We start from the raw sequence: 21,283 nt of genomic DNA, 5'->3' as shown, positions 1-21,283 counted from the left end.
TCTGTCATGACAGAGCCAGCAGGGATCTTTAATGAAAGAATTTGGTCTGCAGGCAGCTGAGAGCTGGGGGAGCCAGCAGAGAAGTGAGTTGTAACTGTGTATGTACAGGTACCAGCGTTAGCAGCCAGCCTCATCCCTGCAGCGCTGGGGAATAGATCTCCCACAGGAAAGGCCAAAGGACACAACAAACACATAAATGGCCCTTCCTCATCCTTCCTGGCCCAGAGAGAGGGCAGAGACATGCCAGCCCCTCTGTTACACATTGACGACAGGCTGCTGTTGTCTGGATTAGACATTAGCACAGCTTCTCCAGCCCCAGGTCTCCGCTGCTCCATATAGGGCCGTTCCCCAGAATTTCTAGTGTTGTCTTCCCCGTTTTCCGCCATGCTCAGTGTGTAATGTGGAATCTCAGGGGAGGCCATGCCAGGTTTTTATAGAAAGCGTTAAACATTTTACTCTTTATTTAAAAAAAAAAAAAAAAACAGTCTCCCCCGCTACCCCATGGCCCCTCATTCCCAGCGCTCCTCTCCTGGGAGCACTCACTGGTGAAGTCTCCAGCTGACTGCTCACATGGAGACAGGGTTCCTGTGTCACATAGACCCATGCGAGGGTCCCAGTGCAAACAACAGAACAGGGATTGGTGCCAATTTGCAAACGCTTCCCTTCTCTGTTGATCTGAGATTTAACCTCCCTGAAGATGCCTCCTGGTGTTCTGCCATATCTGCACCGGGGCCAACTCCTAGACATGTGACCCTGGGCCTGGCTCAGTAGACGCTTGAAGGAGGGGCAGGAATAGCTGTAACAGTCCATGTCCCTCCTGCGAACCAAAGAGTGAGCCCCGTGGGGTCTCTGATTTCCATTTGTGGAACCTGCAGGCTGCATGTCCTTGTGGCCAGGCTCAGTGCTGGAAGCGTGGGGAGCTGATGTGGGGCTGGTGGAAGGAGTGTGTGGCATACAGCACCTCCGGGGGCGGTTGGGGCACCGTGGTCAGGATGGAGCAGAGGGGCTCATGGGAGCTCAGCATTGAGGTGAAATGCTTCATTTCTTCTGTCAGCTGCTTGATCTCCCTGCGCAGGGCAGCGTTCTGCCTCTCCAGGTCCTCGCTCTCCTGAGGGCACAAAAGCAGCAGGGACTAGATTAGCGTTCTGCCTGTAGAGCCATCAAAGGGGTGGGGGGAATTCTGGGAGGAAAACTGGCTGAGCAGTGTGGCCAGAGGGGGTGGGAGGTAGAGGGCGATGGTATCTCTGCAGAGCAGCAGCGGGAGGACAGCTGGGTTAGTGCTCAAACTGCAGGGGGAGCTGGCTCCCATCTATGTTATTATTATACATTGATATTGCTCTGGTGCCTAAAGCAACCAGCTGAGGACCCCATTATGCCAGGCACTGTACACACATTGAAATGACAATCCCTTGCCCCAAAGAATTTACAGTCCAGGAGACCAACATAACAGTGGATAAGACAAATAAGCAGGGGTGCGGATGAGGGGAACAGGGTAGGATGTACACACTTCTCAGCCAGTCAGGAGCAGTGATCACAATTCGCCCCCTGCCTAACAATTCACAGGTTGCAGTTTCCTTTGTGCTTTACAGAAGAGACAAGTCTGAGGAGGGACTTGAAAGAAGATAAGGGGATGGCTTTTCTGATCTGTCTGTCTGTCTGTCTATCAGCACCTTTCAAGTGTCTGGCTGTCACTGCAGTATCTCAGTGCTGCTGGGAGCAGATAGAACTGCCTCAGTGGGGTGACCAGATGTCCCGATTTTATAGGGACAGTCCTGATATTTGGGGCTTTTTTTAATATGGGCTCCTATTACCCCACCCCCCCCACCCCTGTCCTGATTTTTCACACTTATTATCTGGTCACCCTATGCCTCAGGGAAGGGGCTGGGGGTATCTGGGTAGGGGGAGAGAGGTCTGAGCCCTTCATCTGACTACCCCGGAGAGTTTCCACAGTGACACATTTCCTGTAAATTCAAAGCAGCGCTGTGTCTGGGCAACTCCCACCCCACCCCCAGCCAGCCAGGGGTCCTGCCACGGAGCCAGTGACATTCTCAGCCCTCAGCCGCACTCTCTCCCCAGCAGCTGCTTACGAGAAGTGACAGCAGCACCAGCACGTTCCCCGCCCAGGCGCTCACAGCTCCCTCTCACGCACACACCTCCCAGGCCACATCCCGACCTGAGGCAGATTGGCCTGGGGGGAGGGGATGATAAATAACCGCCGTTATAATCAGAAATAACCAGAAAACCACCTGTCACAGGAAACCTGTCATTGCCATGGTAAGACAAGACTCACTGCTTCCTGCCAGCGCCCGGGGAAACCAGACGTATGGCAGGGAGGGGGAGGGACATTGATGTGACAGAAAGAAAGAGGGAAACTGAGGCCTCAGAAGAAAAAAAATGAATAATAATGGTAGTGATGATGTACAGTCCTGCCTAATGGTACTCAAAACGCATGACAGACTGTATGCACCGCTCCTGAAAAGCAGCCGTCACTAGCATGGAACACCTCAGCCACTGAACAGCACCCCGCAATGCTACTCAGCAGTTTGAGACAGGACCTGAAGAATCCTTTGTCCAGTTGAAACCACAGTGGGGATTTGGAGAGACAGAATGTTGGAACCTAGGTTGAAATTTAGTCAGGCTACTGGGGCACTGAGACTCTATTGACAGTGCTATAAGATCTTGAATGACTGTTTACCATGCCCTATGGCCCCCAAGGGCTAAATAGCTACCCTGCTAGCCACTCATCCAAAACAAAGCCGCCTGCCACATCTCTGATCACCCCGCTGGGATTGCTAGTGGCAGGAACCTGATATATAAAGGTCCCTATTGCCTCAGTATTGGGGCACCTTGCACTAGTTAAAACAAACGCACCATCAAATATTAACTGCCACAGCTGGACCTTGCAGAAGGGAGAAGGGATCTCTCAGATCACTGGGTCCCACACAGCCTAATGCTTCACAGATCTTAACCAACTCCACACTCAGAAGCTGACAAGAAGCCAGTTTGGGAGTTATAGGCTCTTAATGACTCACTCCACTCAAGCAACAAGCCACTCTGTTCTGCACCAGTTAAAACTTCTGGATCCTTTTAAAGTGATTACAGTGGCCTGAACTGACCATTGACACTGGAAAGTCCTGCATCCAAGAGGCACTTTCACAGTCACTATGCCTATCAGAGATGAAAAGCGTTTGGGGATCCATTATAATCCAGAGACTGGAAACTATATTGGCCAAGGTTTGACAGGCATCTCCAGCAAAAAGGTGAAACCACGTCTCTGTCCCATTCCTCCAGCTGTCTCCCCTACCCATTAGCGTCAGTTTTGTCTTATCCAGGTTGATCTTAAGTTACTTTGCTCCCATCCACATTCCCACCTTTGCCAGGTACTAGGGGCTTGTCTTCACTACCCGCCTGGATCGGGATCAAATTATCGCATCTCGTCGGGACGCGACAATCGATCCCCGAATCGACACGCGTACTCCACCAGCCCAGGTAGGAGTAAGTGCCGTCGACAGGAGAGCCGCGGCGGTCAATTTGCTGCCGTCCTCACAGCGGGGTAAGTCAGATCGGATACATCGAATTCAGCTATTCACGTAGCTGAATTTGCGTATCTTAAATCGACCCCCCCCAGTGTAGACCTAGCCTAAGAAAACAAAGAGATTGTAGTATCAGTGTCATCTGCACCATGGTAAAACTGCAAGCCACATGCCTCACTGTCTCCTCCAGCAAGGGGAATGCCTTGGGACACAGCAAGGGAGGGCCCGAGGAGAGGAAAAGTCAGTAGTCATTCCTGCTCTCTGGAGTCTCTGGGAGAGAAAATAACAAACCCACTGAAAGGCTTTCCAATCTGCTGCTGTGAGCTGCAGCAGATTAGTGACTAACCCCGCGATTGTGGTATCACATGACACTGACAGAGCTAACCAAATCAGCATGGATCAGTGTCCACCTCTAAAAGGATCATCAGCCATGGATAGTGAGGAACACCTTCCCTGTAATGAACCCACTACTAAAGAAGCATTGAGGACACCTGTGCAGTCAGGCTGTGGCAGAAGCTGCTCTAACACCACTTGCTCAATAATCCTCCCCATAGTGGGGATAGATGGGGGTGTGGAGGCTTCTAAGATCAAGGGACAGCATCTTGAGCAGAAGCCTGACCACTCCCTGTTTAAAGGGAAGTCTAAGATTTAATTATACAAACTCAAGAGTCATACCCTCCTGTTCTGACACCACTCCCATGCCTGCTACCTGCAGCCAAATACTTAGGGTCCCTGGAAAAGTAGATGCCAAATTCCTTACACTGAGAAAAGTGGCTTTGGGCAGTAAGTGGGAGTCGACAGCCTGACACCCCATCCCACCTCCCCCAACCCCACTGCACAGTCCCAGTGTGGCAATATGGCAAAGAAACAGGGTGAAACTAAGAGAGGCAAGATGTATGCCGGATATCAGGACAGTGCAAAGTATTCAGCTGTGGAGCTCTCTCCCAAGGGAAGGGGTAGGAGCCTCACCACTGGGGACATTTAAAATTAAACTGGACAAAACACTAGTAATCATACAATGGGGAATTATCCTGCATAGATGGCAGGCAATGGACTGACGGAGACCTAATGGGGCTTTTCCAGCTCTAGGGCTTGATTCTCCTGACTTTGCACATTGTATCATCATTTAAACCTATGCACAGCAAACATAAAATACTACCAAGTCAGAATGGCAGCGTTTTACATGCTCTTTGCATGGATACGAGAGGTGACAAGAAGTGCGAGGCGAGGGAGTGTCTGTCCTTGTGTATTCAGGCTTTTAAAGGATTTTTGAGACAGTCAGAAGAAACTAAAGAGGTAACGATAAATTCAGGGCAAGAGATAAAGTCTTGCCACAGATTAAAAACTGGGTGCAAAAAGTAGGACTATGTGGGCAATTTACAGCTCAGAGAGAGGTTGAGAATGGGGTCCCTCAGAAATTAGTCCTAGCGGCATGGTTATTCACTGTTTTTATCAATGAGCTGGAAGGGTGGTAACATTTGCTGATAACACAGAATTAATAAGACTGATCAAGAGTAGGTAGGAATTCCTGAGGGACCCCATAACACTAGGTGACTGGGCAGAGGAAATTCGTTGTGGACAAGTGCAAGGGGAAGGTGCACACTGCTGGGTCTGAAATACAGGCGGATGTTGCCAGCCAGAGAATGCATCTGCTGTGTGCACAACAGCAATCAGAACTGCAAATAAAGGGGCCTCACCCCACTCCCATTGCAGCAAGTGGCAAAATTTCCATTCACATGCATGGATCAGGATCAGACCCAACGTGTTATGGCGGAATGGAGAATAATATGGGAAAGAATATACCTCTAATGAAGAGAGGTACATTCCTCATTCCTCCCACCCAACCCAGGATCCTGCACTCAGCTTCAGCCATCTCATCTCCAAAAGGACAGAAAGAGCAGAAACAAAAGGTCCAGAGAATATGAGGAGGAACCAAGAGGAGAGGCTTCAGCAGAGGTGACTTTCAACAGAGTACACCTGTTCCATTTTGAAGGGAACCTCTGGCTGCTCCTGGAAGGAGCACCCTTCACCTTCACCATCCAGCTGCTGCTAGAGCTGCCGTCACATGCTATGCTGGCCCATGCTCTTCCTGCCCCTGCCTGAACTGAATGGCTGTGCTGTGTGTTCATCTGTGCTAGAACATGTCCCCTTATGTGTGCCAGGCCCCAGTGATCCAGATGGGGAGAGAATGGAAGCTCTTACCAAGTGCAGGGTGTCTGCCTTCTGGGTCTGCCTCTGCCTGCTCTTCTGAGCTGCGATGCGATTCTTCTCCCTCCTCTGAACTTTCCTCATGTCATCAGAAGAATCCTGAAAAATACAGCGCCTGGGAATGACAGAGATATCACCTCCACTACCATAGAGAGGCATGAGGTCAGGGGTACAGGGCAGAACAGCCCCAAGCGAACATTCCTCTCAGCAAAGATCACCACACCCACTCTTCTGGCCACATAGGCCACATATCCCTGTCTGACACACAGCATCAGTGCAAAACCAGGGTAGAGGTGCTCTCCTACTACAAGGATGTGTGAGGCACTTAACAGCCACCTCCTGAGATGTAATTCTGTAATCTGGACATGCTGGTAGAACTGGGAAGTGAACTCTGTCTCCATGGTACAGGCTTGGGTTGTAACCCGCAGAACCACAGGAGTCAAAGATGAAAAAAATAAACCCGTTGGATCACCCAGTCCAACCTCCCCAAGGGCCAGGGCAGGACTGTCCCCTATACAGCACTTTTTTATTCTTTGTGCAGTAGAGTTTCCAGTGTCCCATGCCAATGGGGCTCCCGCCCTTCCCCTGGGAGATGATTCTCTGAACTCCCTGCGTTTTACTGTCTTGCTGCTAATGTGGTATCCAGAATTGGCGGCAATATTCCAGGTCACATTTTCACCGGAGTTATGCAGAGAGGGGCTATGCCCTCCCAGCTCTGGGATGTGAGGTCTCTTTGCTTGAAGATCTCACTCCTCAGCGTCATTCAGCAGCCATTCCGGCATTAATTGTTATTCATTCTTATTTTTATTATTTATTATTATTATGGAAGGTTCTCTGCTGAGAACTGATCCTCCCACTCTCTCTGGCAGCTAAAACCCTCATCAGATCCTATCATTTTCTGTCTTCCACTGTAACTGCTGCCTCTCTGGACTCTCTGACACGTACACCACCTCCCTCCTCTGCTTGCAAAATGCAGCCTCTAGAGTTATCTTCCTGAACCATCAGTCTGTCCCTTTTCTCCCTCCCCCAACTTTGTGATCTCTCCATTTCCTCAAATTTAAACCTCACATCCTTACCTTCAATATCCTTCCTCAACCCACCCCAGACAACATATCCAGCCTAGCCTCTTACCTTATTGCCCCCAGCCGTGCACAGTGAAGATCCCAGTCTGGGTACCCCATTTGTCTACGTCCCCCTTGACTGCTGTTAAGCTTCATTCCCTTCTAGACAGAGTGCTCTCCCAATCCCTGTTTGCCCAGCCAGCACCATCTACTCAGTGTTTGTATGTAAGCTCCTCGGGGGTAAGGTCCCTCATATCTGGTGTCCTGCGCAGCACCATGTGGTTAACAGCTAGCAAAGAATAAAGTTACCAATACAGGTATCCAGAAAAGAAGATGGAATCACCCGGGACACGTCTTAAGAATAACCCCGTGGCAGGCATGCCACCGGACAGCCGGAAGAACACACAAAAGGGGCCCACTCAAAGAATCCCTCCATAGAACAGCACTTAGACAGGGAAACTTATGGGACTTAAATAGAAAAGGTGCAGAGAGCAGCTCAGGATAGACAAGGATAGTGGAGCCTCATTCATGCCCTAAGTGATGTCTGATGGCATGGGAAGGATTTGGATTCAGAATGAGATCCTGACCACATGCTGGGGGAGGGCTCAGAGCCCACAACAGGGTCTCTGCAGAGACACTTGTACTCTCACTTTACCAAGCTCCCAGCCAGCTGGATGCCTGGTGTTTGTGGGGTGGCCCCTGCAGTCAGAACCAAGCGTTTCAGGTGCCGCCCCTCATGTGGCCTGTGCTAATGTGCTTCCTCTGCAAAAACACTCCTCACCCTGTCCTTTGGTTTTAAGCTTGTTCCTGCATGGGGGCTTCCTGCTTAGCTCTCTGTGGCCTGGTTTACATGGGGGGTTTAGTTTGCACTAACTCAAGCCAGGTTGCATTGAAAACGCCTGCATGGACACAATGCAAATCTTTAAAGCGCAGTAACTCCCTGTTTGCTGCAAATTCTGTACTCTACTTTCAAAGTGGAGTAAGTGCACGGTGGACTGAGTTAGCGTGTCTCTCCCTAGGCTGGTTCCTAGAAAGCACTGCCATTCTGCGCTGTGAAAACACCCCAGGATGGGAGCATGGGTACAAAGAATTCAAAGTGTTACCTGTTTGCTAGGTGGGGGTGACTGGCTGAAGCTGCTGGAGTCGCTGCTGTCAGAGCTATGGGGCATGGCTCGCGTCCCTCTGCCCAGGGCCTCTTCTGCTTCCTCTGTGTCCTTGGTGATCTTGGTTTCCTTTGGCTTTTACTCACCCCTCCCTTCCCCTGCCGTCTTTCCCTCTCTCCCTTGGTTACTTTCTTTGCCTCTTTCCCCGTCCCTCTCTTTGTCACGTTGTTGCTCTCCCTGTGTCACTTTCTCTGCCACTCTGCCCCAGTCCCTCCCTGCACCTCTCTCCTCTCTGTCACTGCACCTTGCAGTGATGTCTAGGTCTTAGGCTCCTGTGGTTTCTCGGAAGCTGCGAGGGACGTAAGCTGAAAGTCACATGGGCGGAAACTTTACGAAGAAGAAAAAAGTTACATTGAGAAAAAAAACACACACATCTGGGAAAAACGAGCTTCAAAATAGCTTGAAAAACCCCCGACACCTTCAGGCGGTTTGAGAAACAGCGACAAAGTTTCAAATGAGACAAACAACCGGAGAGAAAAAAACCTAGCACAAGCTGCAAAACTCAGCCCCTCAGAGAGTAGGAGGCGGCGCATGGAGACACAGAAAATGCCAAAGCCACTCATTTGTAAATGTAGCAAGCAGGGAGTTTGATCACGTGCCAGGTACCCTGGGCTCCCCACCCCATCTGCCAAGCCCAGCTTGGGAAGTTCCCTGACAGACTGAGTTGCAGACCTCCCACCTTCCCAGCCATCCACCCACCAAACAGCTGAGGTCCCCAGAAGTGATGTGGTTTGCAGGGGTCCTGGAGAGGAGACCAGGGCCATTGGCAAGTGCACGCACAGGAGATCTTTTTGTGCAGATGCTTCTGCATCTTTGGTACACAGGCTTCTGAGAGTGCCAAACCCCCCAGAAGGGGAACATTGGGAGCAGGGTGGATACTGCCTTTGACAATATTAATAATTTCTGTTAGCCAAAACTCTCCAAGCACTTTAAAACATTAATTAATTAAGCTTCAACTCCCCACCACCAGCCTGGGAGGAACATATTATTATCCCTGTTACATATGCAGGGAGACTGAGGCACATAGATGGGAAATTGCCGTCAATAGCAGAGCCAGGAATCAAACCCAGGAGTCCTGACTCCCAGTCCCCACCCCAACCAACCACTAGACTTCAGCCCCTTGCAGAGCTGTGATTAGATCCCAGGAGTCCTGATGCCCAGTCTCCCCTGCCCTAACCATTAAACCATACTCCCTGCCAGAGCTAGGAATGGAACACAGGAGTCCTGACTCCCAACTCCCTGCTATAACCGCTGGTGTAGTAGAAGGGGCCAGAGCCAATGAAGGATACCTGACCAGTATCTCATGTAGGGATACATGCCCTGGAAGGACACAGTCCCCGCACTCCTTGTTTGCTCACATGTGGGCCATTTTACCAGCCTAAGATGGGAACGTTTTGCATTGTGGATGGTTGATTGTGTCTTGGTTTTGTTGTTTTGCACTAAAAACACCATTGAGGCATAAATTCACCATTGGCCCCCATCCATCTCTTCACCAGCCCTGAGGTGCGGCAGGGCTCAGGGTGTTTGTGTCACCTTTGTATCTCCTCTACCCCAGGCTGGCCAGGGGATACTTCAGTCCCTGGTGCCATTTGGCATAGCCTGAGGACCCCCAAGGGACTATTGTGACAGCTGGGAATAGCTGGCATGCAGCAATGCCCCCCCAGGATGCCCCCCAAATACCTCTTGCAGTAGGGGCTCCTGAGGGGGTGGCTCCTTAGCCAAAGGAATTACCAAGAGGGCGGATCACCTAGTTTTATGATCCTTTTATGCCTTCAGACCCAGAGGGACAAAACACTGGGATGAGCTGGGCCCATTTGTCTTTTCTGATTTGCCCTCTCTCCCCTCCCCTTCTTTTCCTCCTCTCCATTACTGTCTGCCTCCCTGCCCCCACCAAACTCTTCTCCACTCCTCAGTCTGTCCAAATCTCTCCCCACCATTCTCTCCCCCCTCAGTTGGCCCAGGGCAATGTCAAGCTACCTGAATGGGTAGCAGAGAAAGTGGGAAGAAAGCAGGAAGGCCAGGGTTAGAATAGAAGAGGCAGCAGGGAAGCATTGAGATTAATGGGGGAGCTGGGATGGGAGGGGTGCTATGGATAGTGGGGATCCTGCAACTCCAGGCTAAGGGGCATGGGCAGAGTTGATTGGGGGTCAGGACTGGACTAGCAGGCGGTGATGCAGCTCAGGACTGCGCTGCATTAGCAGAGCCCTGGGGATGCTAGAACAGCAGCTGGCCACACTTCTGAGCACTGAGTTCCCTTTGCTTTCTTTAGTTAGGGACATGCTGAGAATCCCCCTAGCAAGGCAGGTCACAGCTGTGGGGTTCCAACCTGAGCGCCTGGGTGGAAACTAGTCAGTAATGCAGCGATGTTGTGCGCTTTGGGTTTGCAGATTAATTTTTATTTCCAGCAGCAAAGCAAACCAACAGGGCAGCAGAGAGCACATGCTGGTGGCTGGCACAGAAGGCTGTACAACTCAAGGTGGTTACTCCCTGCTTTGGTCATTCATAGACACAACATGCATCCTCTCATGGGCAGGTACCAGCGAATGAAAACAAATGTGTGGCGCTCTTTATGGGTTTGTCTACATAAGGATATTGACTGGCATGGCTATAGCTGAATAATTATTCCCCATGGCTGTGGCAGTCAATTTCCTTGTGTAGACAAGCCCTCGCTAATTTGTATGGGCCCCACCATCAGAGCGTCTGAGCACCTTACAATCTTTAACGTATTCACCCTCCCAACACCCTGGTGTGGTAGAGAAGTGCCAGTGCAGCTTACAGACAGGGAGTGGAGGCACTGAATGTCTACACTGCAAAAAAACCCATTGCAGTGAGTCTCAAAACCCAGCTCAACCGACTCGGGCTCACGGGGCTACAATCAGCAGTGTGGATGCTCTTGCTCAGGCTGGAGCTCAGGCTCTGTGACCACCTTCGCCACCAGCCGGGTTTCAGAGCCCAGACTCTAGCCTGAGTGGGAACGTCTCCGTGCTGTTTTTAGCCCCATCACGTGATCCCCACGAGCCTGAGTCCGTTGACCCAGGCTCTGAGACTCATTGCCACAGGGTTTTTTTGCAGTGTAGACGTACTCTGAAAGACGAAGGCCTACAGCAGGGTTCTCAGACTTCTCTACTGGTGACCCCTTTCACACAGCAAGCTTCTGAGTGCGACCCCCTTATACATTAAAAACATGTTTTTATATATTTAACACCATTATAAATGCTGGAGGCAAAGCGGGGCTTGGGGTGGAGGCTGACAGCTCGTGATAACCTCACGACCCCCTTAGGGGTCCTGACCCCCAGTTTGAGAACCCCTGGCCTACAGCTTCCCAAGTGGCTAGTGGGAAGCCTTGTTTTTCGTTTGCTCAACCAGAAGCACCTGGAAGTGGCCTGATTTTCAGAAAGTGCTGAGCCCTTTCAAAATCAGGACCTTAAAAAGCATCTTATGTTGGGCTCCTACAAACTGGGGCCCACCCACCCAATCACTTTTGAAGAGGTAGGCCTATGGGATTTACCCAGCATCATAGAGGCAACCTGTGGCAACGCAGGGAACAGAACCCAAGTCTTTTAAGTCCCAGGCTAGTGTCCAAATAACTGAAGCACCCATCTTTTCCAGTGCCTGCCTCTCTCCCTCCCTGTGATGCTTCCGTCTCCATGGGCCGCTGTTTTCCCCAGAGTGGAGCCCTGGATTCCTAATGTGCCAAAGGGGCCCCCACTTCCACAGCTGGTAAGTGTATCTCACAGTCAAGCCAGCCACCAAGGAGACAGAAGGGGGGGGGGAAGGGGGAAGTATATAAACTGGCCTGAAAGATTCAATGAGCAAGAGTAAAACTGAGACAAAGCATGAAAAGCTTGAGTGAGCTCTGTCCTTTGCATAGCTGACAGGCAGATTCTGCTCTCGGTTACACCACGGTGTGAGTCCAGAGCCATCTCCGTGCCTGCTCGCTGAACATACACTAGCCTAGGTGACAGCACACTTGGCCCCAGTGATTTTCTGAGCTCTCCACCTGGCCGGGGAGCACTGAGGAGTGGAGAATGAAAATGGAGGTTCTTCTCTGACTTCTGCACACAGACGAGAACCCTGAGGCTCCACAGTAATGTGCTCAAAAGCCTATTTAATTGATTCCTTTCCCTGCTCTCCCTCACCAACTTCATCCCCATTCCCACCATGCCTTCATAGAACCACAGGGTTAGAAGGGACCACAAGGGTCACCTAGTCTAACATTCACAAATTCTGAAGTGAGACGGAGGTAACTAATCCTCCTGCTCACTTCAGCTCTAAAAAGTTCATCACCATCCAGCCTCCCTGATCTGATCCTCAAAGCTACTCCCTTCCCCTCCGTCGAATCCCTCCTCTGCTGTGATGCCATGGGGCTCAGCCCATTGATGAGGGCTCAAGGGCCAGCTGGGGAGAGTTGTCACTTTCTATATTTATAATAATACTAATATTGCCAATGTCTGTACAAATGGTATCAGAGTTCAATTGTCTCTCTCATCCCATATGTCATTGGTCTGCTTAGATGGTAAACTCTTTGGGGCATGGACCAAGTTGTCATGTGTTTGCACAGTGCCCAGCACAACTGCATCCCAATCCTGTGTTGAGCCTGGGGTGTTACTATAATACAAAGATTAAATTATAAGTTTCTACTTGACTACAGCTGGTGACTAACAGCTTTGTTCTTCTCTAAAGCTGCACAACCTCTTACACAGAGACAGACACAGGATCTACAAGCCCTTCAGACCATAGCAGTACTAAGAGCACTCCTTCCTTAGGTAAAAACATCTCTAACCGTGCTATAGGGCAAATGTGCCGAATTCTTTTCTTCAACAGGCTAATAAGCCCAGTGGATACAGGAAATGCAGGGGTCATGGTGCAGTCTGACCTCAGGAAAGCATCTGATGTTCTTTGAGGGTAACTAGAGGGATGGGGATTCCCTGGAATGAGCAATACAAAATTAGTTAAACACTGATTTGAGAGAATAATTATCCATGGTTCCATGGGAGGAGGTATCGAGCGTGATCCATCCAGAAGGGAGCTACTCTCTGTCCAGCCCTGGTCAATATTTTCATTAACAGCTTGGGGGATGGAGTGTAGACTCTGCTGGGCAGCGATAACAAGTTGGGAGAGAATCACAAACACTTTGGAGGAACAGATATTAAATCATGATCCAGATGAAGGGGGGGGCCTGGAAATGTGCATTGCCAAGGCAGTGTGTGGTTTGAAGCCAGCACATCCTGTACTGTGTGGGACCTCAACACAGGCAGCACCTCTACTCTGAAGAGGTTGTGCTGCATGCAGGCAATGAGGAAGTTTGCTACCTTGGGTAGCCTGCCTGCCCTTAGCAGAAGCCTGCACTTCAGGACTAGGCGACAGTTCCAGTTCTCTCTACGGCCAGTTGACCACCCACCTCTGCTTAAGGCTGGACAAGTAAATGGACAATGGATGCTAGCAAAACTATGTCAGCTGTGACTGAACACGGGATAAGTGAGATGCTGACTCCAGGCTCCTGGCTAGGAGGACAGCACAGCCTTTGGAGCTGGGATCTGGGACTGGACGGTTTGGTGGCTATCTGACACAGTTGCAAGGTTGTTTGGTGCTCAGCAGCCCAGTCACTTTCTTCATACCCAGGAGAGCAAGAGCAGAAGAAACCACCAGGCAGTGGCTCCATTAACAGCTGCTTGTACTTGGCTGAGAGCAGTTCAGGGACCCAGCTGGGGCCACAAACTCTCCCATGGGACCTTTTGAGTTTCTTGAGCTTAATCACAGCAGCAGGGAGGCAGTTATCTGCGGTGTTGAAGGGACTAAAACCAAAAGTCAGGTTTCTGCCACTATTGTACCTGCTCAGCTCTGGGGAGTGAAGATACTTCTCAGTGGAGACTGGCGTTCAAGGGGTGGGAGGCAGGCAGGCAGCATTGTTCTGGTTTCTTTTCTCTTCTGAATAACAATGACCACTTCAGAGCAGCCGAGCCAGAGGGGGAACCCCCTGGAATATCTTCACCGGGGCCACAAGGGACAATCCAGGAGGCTGCAGGACTGCAGCATCTCCACTGCAGTCTCCTCTGCCATGTGGTAATGCTACATAAAGCCCAGAAAGATTCACTGTTTCCTAACTGGACAAGGAACTTTATTGGGACAGGAAAACACTAAAGCTTCTGCCTAGAGCCTGATCCAACCCTCTCTAGCCTGCTGCAGATTTAAAGGAACAGTACGCACTTTTGTACATCTCTCTCCCCCCAAAAAACCCTGGTTTTCTGTACAACCAACATTTCACAAGAATTACTATTTAACAACAAATCACAGAGCCAAAGAAGTTACTGGCATCACCATTCTGTAGCTGCCAATATTTTTCAGCTTCATGTGTAATACTTTATGGAAATTATTTCGGAACCAAGTTTCTTTGCAAATAATGTGCTACATCAATTTAACAAAAACTGGGTGTGATTGGTTGTTGGTGATCCCTCTGTTGACACACTTTCTTGTCAACTGCTGGGAATGGGCCATATCCACTCTAATTGAATTGGCCTCGTTAGCACTGACCCCCACTTGGTAAGGTAACTCCCATCTTTTCATGTGCTGTATATTTATACCTGCCTACCATATTTTTCACTCCATGCATCTGATGAAGTGAGCTATAGCCCACAAAAGCTTATGCCCAAATAAATGTATTAGTTTCTAAGGTGCAACAAGGACTCTTCATTAGATTAAAAGCTGTGGTGGATGAAGTCTTCTCTATCATGCTAGGTTGCCAACATTGTATTTCAAAAATAAGGGACTGTTTTCTTAGCACTCTTCCTCCTGTCACGCACTCTCCTGCCAGCAGGCCTCAACCCTGACTGAAGTAGGAGCAACTATCTATAGGGGTAACAAAGGTAGCTCAGTCTCCACAGCCAAATGACTTTTGATCTCTCTGTTGTGTTGGCCAATTAGTACAAAGGTAGGTGATGAGTTTGGGACATGGGAGCTAAACTGATCCCAATGTCTCCCCACTCCCATGCTCTAGGCTCTTTGCCCAGCCATTCCCCATTCCTTGTCCCCTGTCTCCTTGCCCAGCCAGTCCCTGTCCCTCCTCATCTGACCACAGTTTCCCTCCCCACCTACTGGCTGCCCCTCCAATTCCCTCCTAGCTCCCAGTTCCTCTCCCCACCCCAACTTCCAGTCCTAGTTATTCTCCTCCCCCCTGCCAGCCCCCAGTCCCAGTTTCCACCTCTCAGGCTCCTTATTCCAATCTACCTCCCTCACTCCCTGCTGCAGATCCGACTATTGTCCTTCTGCATTAATCAAGCAGCTTCCTCCTCCTTGCTGCCTGGGCCCAGCTGGTGGTCACTGAGAGCAGAAGCTCCCTATTCTCAGTTCACATGCCTAGACCTGGCATCACATGCAGCAGCCCAAAGCTGCAATTGTAGGGAAAGTCCTGTTCAGCCCGGTCTAGAGCATACCCAGTGCAATGTGATCATCAGGAAATTTAGGGGCTAAACTCTGAGAAGTCTCTACTGAGCACGTGCGAACTGCAATTTTTCTAAGGCTTGTAAATTGGCCAGATTTCAGCAGATGTTCACCAGAATGACAAAAGGAACATCCCTGACACAAAGGCCACCCCCTTGCCAAATTTCAAGTTGCTGCTCCAAAGCCCGGGGACAACAGAGCTTCTCAAAGAAAAGGCTGACAGAATATTTTAACATGGACAGAACAAGGTATTTTCCCCATGCCTCATTCTCAGAAATGGCTGGACCGTTCTGGCTTACAATTCCAAGAAGTTTGGCAAAGTTATAAGCAACTGAAAACAGGGTTGTACAATGGGAAGTGTTGAGCAACCTTCAGAGTAGGCAGTGCTGACAGCCCTTCCTATAATGCGCAGCCTCTATTAGACAAGTGTTGTTTAATATTTGTCCTCATTGATTTTTACTTGGGACTGGGTCTTAAGCTGGGATGAGCTTCAGGCTGTAGCAAAGAGAAAAGCCTGAGACCTCAAAGGCTGCATTTGCACTGAGAATATTCATCAGTTCTCCTAGTCTGCACACCAGTGCAGCTCCACCAGTACTAGCAATGGCAGGAGTACAGACCAGGCAAAGCTTTTCCACCCCACTCTGTCATCTAAGCTATTCCCAGAACTGCCAACTCTGTGTGTTCCCTGTAGACTACATATTTTCAGATCCTTCTACAAATCAAAGGGGAAATACCCTCTGCTTGGCTGTCATTTCCCATTCACCTGCCCCTTAGGGGAGGAGAGCCAACCAGAGCTGCTACACAGGCTAATGGACAGACCTCTGCCTTTCATTTCCCTGAAGGTGAAGCAGAGGTCTGAACCGTGGTGAAGTACTCAGCCCTTTGATCTCAGAGCCCCCTGAGGAACAGCTGCACCCTGTCAGCTCTGCAGCTATTCATGTGACCTGTACCCCACCGTATGTACCCGTCACCATCCCCCAAGGACTGGATACCATTATGGCTGGGAATGGGCTCAGCATCCTTTATGCGGAGCACATGCTTGCGGATGTCCAGCTGGGCTCCAAGACACTCTACCACCAGGGGATTATTGTGAATAATATATGAATAATAGTGCTATACCTGCCTGCATTGGGCTCCACTCCCCTCCTGGCTCAGGAGATGCATGACTGCCTCCTCAGATCAGTCTTCGAGGAGCCATCAAAGCAGTGCCCTGCCCAGGGGTGCTGGAATAATTTGTATAGTGGGGGTGCTGAGAGTCACTGAACCAAACTGTAAACCCTGTATATAATGGAATCCACTTCAAGCCAGGGGGTGCAGCAGCCCCCCTAGTTCCAGCACCTATGGCCCCGCCCCAATCCATGGGTGCGTGTGTAGCATGGGAATGGGTTCAGTGTGTGTATGCTGAATGAACGCTTGGGGGAGTGTGGAATGAAGGGAGGTAGGTGGTGGAGTAAGTTGTGTCTGGGGAGTACGTGCATAAGGAGTGGATGGGTGGGAAGACAGGATGGTGTGAAGTGGGTGCGGAAGGAATGCCTGTTGAGATGTATAGAATGAATGCATTGAGTGGCACATGCAAGACAAACAGGCCATGTGTCTGCCCACTTACGCAAATGTGTGTAAAACAGAATCTACTGGGTTTATGCTTTCAAATGTTGGTATGTATGTAACCCTGCTCCACACACAAAACAATGCATACCTGTGGCATGAATAGGTCTGAATGGTGTCAGCCTTCATAAGCCAGAATCCCTTTCCAGGGAATAACTTCAAAAAATGAAATTTTAACTGCATGAGCTGTATTATAGTAACAATCTGCTGTGCCAGGAGCAGCAGCAGTGTCTGTCATGGGTCTGTTGTGTTTGATACACACTACAGATGTGCTGTGAGGCACAAGAAATCCACCAGTCAATAGATGACCATGGAGGCATGGCTGGGATTATATCATTCTGATGTAGCAGGACGGAAGGATGGCATGAGGGCAGACAGCTAAAAGAAAATAGTAGGGAAAAGGTTACAAACATCTTTTCCCTACCAGTCTGAACACTCCATTGTTTAGTAATTTGTGACCCAACACTTACCAATTAAAATGGGAATAATGGACAGCTCTGTCATTAGTGCTGACAACTAAAAGGGAGTTATTTCCATTTACATTGCAACCACATCATTAATATTTAGAGTTTTATGGGCAGCACATGGATCTGAGATGTAGCTTCCATGCTGTTGGTGTAGCTAGAAACTGCTGTGAACTCACACATAGGAGAATGTGCTATAGGCCAGTGCTTCTCAAAGCCGGTCCGCCGCTTGCTCAGGGAAAGCCCCTGAGAGTCCGGGCCGGTTTGTTTATCTGCCGCATCCGCAGGTTCGGCCGATCGCGGCTCCCACTGGCTGCGGTTCACCGCTCCAGGCCGATGGGGGCTGCGGGAACAGCGGCCAGCACGTCCCTTGGCTCGCGCTGCTTCCCACAGCCCCCATCTGCCTGGAGCGGCGAACCGCAGCCAGTGGGAGCCGCGATCGGCCGAACCTGCGGACGCAGCAGGTAAACAAACCGGCCCGGACTGCCAGAGGCTTTCCCTGCACAAGCGGCGGCCCGACTTTGAGAAGCACTGCTGTAGGCAGTTCTGGGCTAACATGTCTATAGGGAAAATTCCTTCCTAACCCCCATATGGATGGTTTATATCCTGAAGCAGGAGGCTTTATAAGCCATCTCTATGTTTTTCATTCTTGTGATTGCCATTCTGAATGTTCCTATTATCCATATAAACCTCTGTTTTATTTTATTTTTTACAAACCCTGCTATGTTCTTGGCCTACAAGGTATCTTGTGGCAGTGCATTCCAAAGCTAATTGTTCAATAGATGAAAAGTATTTCCTTGTATCCGTTTAAATGAACTGCCTTTCAATGTAATTGAACAACCCCTTGTTCATGTATTAGGAGAGTGGGTGAACAAAAGTACCCAGTCTCCTGTCTCTTCTAGACCATGCACTATTTTGCATATCTATTATGTCCCATTTTATCAGTCTCATCTCTAAGCTAAGCAGTCCAATCTTTTTAGTCTCTTTTTAGGGACATCTTCCATATCTGTAATCATGGTCCTCACCCATCACTGAACCCCTCCTATTTCTGCAATAGCCTTTTGAGGTAGCGTGACAAGAGCTCAATACAATACTCCAGGGGAGGGCATACAATTGATGGCATTACAATATTTTCCATATTATTTTCCCTCTCATTCCTTATGCATTCTACTATTTTCTTTGCTTTTCTTGACTGCACATTGAGCAATGGTTTTCATTGAGCTATCCATAGTGGTGCCTGGGTCATTTTCCTAAGTGGTTACAGCAGGTATGAAGAATTCAACAATGGGAGTCAATAGATTAAGTGCTCCTTCCAATGTGCATTACTTTGCATTTGCCAATATTGAATCCCATCTGCCATCATGCTGCCTAGTCACCCAGCTTTGCTAGGTTCCCTCTGAAGTTCTTCATCACAGTCTCCTCCACTCTCAACTAACCTAAATCATTTTGTGTCATCTGCAAGTGAGAGTTAAGGAATGAATCTCTAACAGGTCACTTTGTTTCCAAAGACAGTCTCCACAGCAGAAAGAAGATTCCTTGTTCTCAGCAAGTGTCTCCACAACAGGAGCACTGACTGCATGGTGGACCCACAGGTTCTCCTGCAGCTGCTGATCAGTGGTGAGAACCCTGGGGCCCAAACCCAGAATGGAAGGTACTTACCAGAAATCCACTAACTGGGTCTGGCAACAACCTTCATTTTCTAGCTTAGGGAACAATGACAAATCCATATCCCACAGTAAGGAATTGATCAGTTTTCAGCTTATCCCTCAAAACCAAAACCAAATGTATCCTGGATACATGTTCCATTGGACTGGGGATCCCTACATTTGCCAGAAAAGCATTATTGCCAAATTTCCTTTGACCACATCCAGACCTTTCAGAATAAGCCAATTTCCAACAAATCTAAGAGCATGTCTGCTCTGACTTTGCTGGAATCGTGTCTCTGGAACAAGTACAAGCAGGGACTGCAGCGTCAGGACTCAGGACTTCCCCTGACAGCACCACAAATAACACAGCTCAGCAAGTTCATTCTGCAGAAATCAGATATCATCAAAGTAAAGTGGAGGTTACTGGCAAAGGATCCTGCCCTAGAAGCTTCATCTGAGATGTGAAACTCTTAGAAAAACCTCTCTGTCACACAAGACCAAGCTCTGCTTCAGTCACACCCATACAACCTCTCTGGTCAGCAGGCTTTCCTAGTTGTGACTGATCCCGCTCTATGTCTCAGCCACAGTCTCTCTTCATCTCACAGCACTGACTCCAGAGCCCTATCACTCCCACTCACAGGAGTCAGGAATGGAAAGGAGCCAGTATTGGCAGAGTTTACAGCATCTGAACGTTTTTGCTAGTGGCAGTTTTCCAACTAACTTGGAGGCTGCCAGCCTCCATGGCTACTTTCCTCCTTTGGCCTCCCACAAAGGCTGCTTCCTTCCTTCCCGCCCAGGGCAGCCTGACCCCTTGCCATGAACCCCATTGCACTAGGGTCACAGTTTAAATGGGCAAAGATAGACCAAGGAAGACCGTTCTGATTTCACAGGAGGGAAGGTGAGGCTCAGAGAGATTGAATCACTCCCCCAGGGTCACGCAGTAAATCTGTAGCAGAGCTAGGAACTGAACTCAGGTCTTTTAGTTGCTGAGGCTAGTGCTTTAGCTACAAGACCAACTTACCTCAGACGCAGAGCCTGCTGCACACGCCCTGCCCACGGCCTCTCTCTCTGTGCTGTGACCAGCTGAGCTGTGGCTACTACTTCTGCTGGGAGAAGAGAAACACCTGGGAGCAGGGAGGAAGCCATTGAGCTGCCAGGAGAGAAGAGGCTCAGAGAAAGAGAGCCTAGCGTAGGCTCTAGGTGCCTTCGTCGTAAATTAAAACAGACACAACAAAAGCAAAAAACCTGAGCTAGCAGCTGCTCCTCTTTCTAAGACCAGAAAAAAATGAATCTATGCTCCCTTACTCCAGAGACCAGCCCTTCTGCCTGGGGGGTTGTGTCTCCGTGTTACTATTATATTCTGCTGTGCTCATCATTATGGTGTTGCAGTTATTGGTGTTTTTCTCTCCCCCTCCCCTTAGCCCCTTTCCTCTCACCAGGGCCCCCTCTCTGTCTGGACTGTGCCCTGCTCACATTTCTGCCTGGGCCCAGACCACAAAGGTGGCAGCACTGGCACCAGCTTTTCTCAGAGCAGTTTCTGAATCTCTTGGTAAATATCAGGCTGGGGATTTTTTGGGTTATTTTTTTTCCAGTGAGATAAGTAGAAAGAAGCAAGAAAAATTCACACCCGTTGGCCTTGGGCCTTGACACAAAGTGAAACAGGGAGGCAAAGGGCAGGTTACCTCTCAAAAGTTAATTAATGCCATTTTCCACAGTACCACAGACTCCCACCCAACCTGCACCAGGAAGGACAAGGAGACTGTGCAGCATACAACAGGCCCTCGAGGGAGCAAGTGGCCAAGGGGAAGGATGTGTGATGAGCAAAAATGGCTCAACTCATAGGGAGGCAGTGGGAATTAATTGCTTACTAAAGGAGAGGGTTAGGAGTCTGACAGTAGGGAGATGAGGGGTAGGGCCGGCTCTAGGCACCAGCGCTCCAAACATGTGCTTGGGGCGGCACTTTCCAAGGGGCGGCACTCCGGCTCCTTTTTTGTTTTTTGTTTTTTTTGTTTGGGGCCCAAAAAGTGGGGAGCCGTCCCTGAGCGGAGGTGAGCTGCAGGAAGTAACCCTGGGGGGGGAAGAGGAACCGCTCCCCCCAGCTCACCTCTGCTCCACTGCCGCCTGCTCCCCCGAGCGCGCCGCCGCCCCGCTTCTTCCCCCTCCCTC

At 49.8% G+C, this 21,283-nt stretch overlaps 1 protein-coding gene across 2 annotated transcripts; it reads right to left on the bottom strand.

The window, feature by feature from the left end:
* Nucleotides 1–446: 446 nt before the first annotated feature.
* Nucleotides 447–21,080, bottom strand: BATF (basic leucine zipper ATF-like transcription factor). Of its 2 annotated transcripts, XM_005301612.4 has the most exons (4): nt 20,139–20,267; nt 7,906–8,292; nt 5,736–5,840; nt 447–1,108 (listed from the first exon to the last, which is right to left on the bottom strand). In XM_005301612.4, the coding sequence occupies exons 2-4, from the start codon at nt 7,969–7,971 to the stop codon at nt 899–901; spliced, it is 381 nt and encodes a 126-aa protein (XP_005301669.1). In that variant the 5' UTR covers nt 7,972–8,292; nt 20,139–20,267; the 3' UTR covers nt 447–898. The 2 variants fall into 2 exon arrangements, with proteins under 2 accessions (XP_005301669.1, XP_065449470.1); XM_065593398.1 differs by lacking the exon at nt 7,906–8,292 and having other exon boundaries at nt 5,736–5,856; nt 20,139–21,080.
* Between the last annotated feature and the right edge of the window lie 203 nt (nt 21,081–21,283).

Source organism: Chrysemys picta, chromosome 4, assembly GCF_011386835.1.
Source record: "Chrysemys picta bellii isolate R12L10 chromosome 4, ASM1138683v2, whole genome shotgun sequence".
NCBI lineage: Eukaryota > Metazoa > Chordata > Testudines > Emydidae > Chrysemys > Chrysemys picta.
The sequence above is the reverse complement of the archived record's forward strand: the minus strand, read 5'-3'. Positions and strand labels throughout refer to the sequence as shown.

Bases quoted from the DNA above. Each gene is read 5' to 3' on its own strand.
- BATF (XM_065593398.1), bottom strand. From the start codon at position 20,263: ATGGCTTCCTCCCTGCTCCCAGGTGTTTCTCTTCTCCCAGCAGAAGTA. The intron at 5,857-20,138 runs GTAAGTTGGTCT...TGTCATTCCCAG, and splicing joins CAGCAGGCTCTGCGTCTGAG to GCGCTGTATTTTTCAGGATT. The intron at 1,109-5,735 runs GTAAGAGCTTCC...TTGTGCCCTCAG, and splicing joins AGGCAGACACCCTGCACTTG to GAGAGCGAGGACCTGGAGAG.